Source organism: Muscardinus avellanarius, assembly GCF_963383645.1.
Source record: "Muscardinus avellanarius genome assembly, chromosome: X".
NCBI lineage: Eukaryota > Metazoa > Chordata > Mammalia > Rodentia > Gliridae > Muscardinus > Muscardinus avellanarius.
Genome location: NC_137792.1, coordinates 17,650,354 through 17,651,577, shown reverse-complemented (window position 1 = coordinate 17,651,577; position 1,224 = coordinate 17,650,354). Strand labels below are relative to the sequence as shown.

The 1,224-nt window shown below is 53.4% G+C and overlaps 1 protein-coding gene across 1 annotated transcript; it reads right to left on the bottom strand.

The window, feature by feature from the left end:
* Positions 1-321: 321 nt before the first annotated feature.
* Positions 322-882, bottom strand: LOC308278799 (allograft inflammatory factor 1-like; the record flags this gene model as incomplete). The annotated part of the gene is made up of 1 exon (XM_080718812.1): positions 322-882. The coding sequence occupies one exon, from the start codon at positions 880-882 to the stop codon at positions 322-324; it is 561 nt and encodes a 186-aa protein (XP_080574938.1).
* Positions 883-1,224: the final 342 nt, after the last annotated feature.

The following is a 1,224-nucleotide window of genomic DNA, read 5'->3' as shown; positions in this document are numbered from 1 at the left end:
TGTCCCCAAGAGTGGAAGACACAGGCTTCTGGCCTCGGGCCTTCTTGGGTTTTTGTTTTATTGCCAGCCCTTGTGTACAGGGAGGAGGCAGGAGAGAAGGGATGAAGAAGAGAGGGGCGGGGACTCCAGGGTAAGGATTCCCTGGTCCAAAACCCCTTTTAAGGCAGATCATTTGTACTTTACAAAGAGACAGCAGAAACCAACCAACCAACCAACTGACAATGACCAAACAGGACAAGTCACTAGGAGTCAGTCACTAGGAGTCAGGAAGATGGGGAGGTGAGGGAGGAGAGTGGGGCGGGCGGCGTGCCGGGCGGGTTCTCAGGGCAGGCTGGCAAGGCCCCTCTCTGGAGGGGGCCCGCCCGGCTTGGGGCTGCTCTCGCTGGCTTTTCCTTCGAACATCATGACCAACTCGAGGACAGCCGGTCGCTTCCCCAGCATTACATTCACAAAGTCTCGGTAGGACACGGTGCGGCTCCTGCCGCCTGTCACCTCCCGGACTATCTTCTTTATCTCCAGATGGGTTTGGGGGACCCCGAGCTTTTCCATCATCCTCTTCAAAGACATCAGGTCAATTCTGCCTTCATTTTTCAGATCCAACTCCATGTATTTCTCTTTGAAGGCCGCCAGCTTTTCCGGGAGGTCCTCATCGTCATTATACTTCTGGTTACAGAGGAACTCCTGGTTGATCTTGGCCAGCCTCCTCTCCTGCCCGGCCCTGAGCACGTTGAACGCCTTCCCTCCCTGGAACCTGTTGCCCAGCGCAAAGGACGTGGTGAGTGCCGGGCTCTGGCCGGCTTGGGGCTGGGCGACCACGCGAGGGACGAGGGACAGTGCCTGGCCCGAGCTTCGGTGGCCTGTGTCTGTGCTGATTTTTTGCATGTTTTGAAAAGGCTACAAGAGAGAAACATCAAATTATAAGCATTTGAAATCTATCCAAGAAAGTACTGACTTTGATTTGTGCACTGTGTTATGAACTAATTAGATTAAAAACCATCCCTTGAAGAAAAAGCACTTTTTTTTTTTTGCGGTACTGGGGATGGAACCTGGGGCATTCTACCTCCAAGCTACATCGCGGCCCTATTATTTCTCCTTCTCTTTCTCCTCCTCCTCCTCCTCCTCCTCCTCCTCCTCCTCCTCCTCCTCCTCCTTCTTTTTTGGTGGTACTGGGGTTCCTGGAAGCCCTTCTACCTCCGGGCTACACTCCCAGACCTATTTTATACT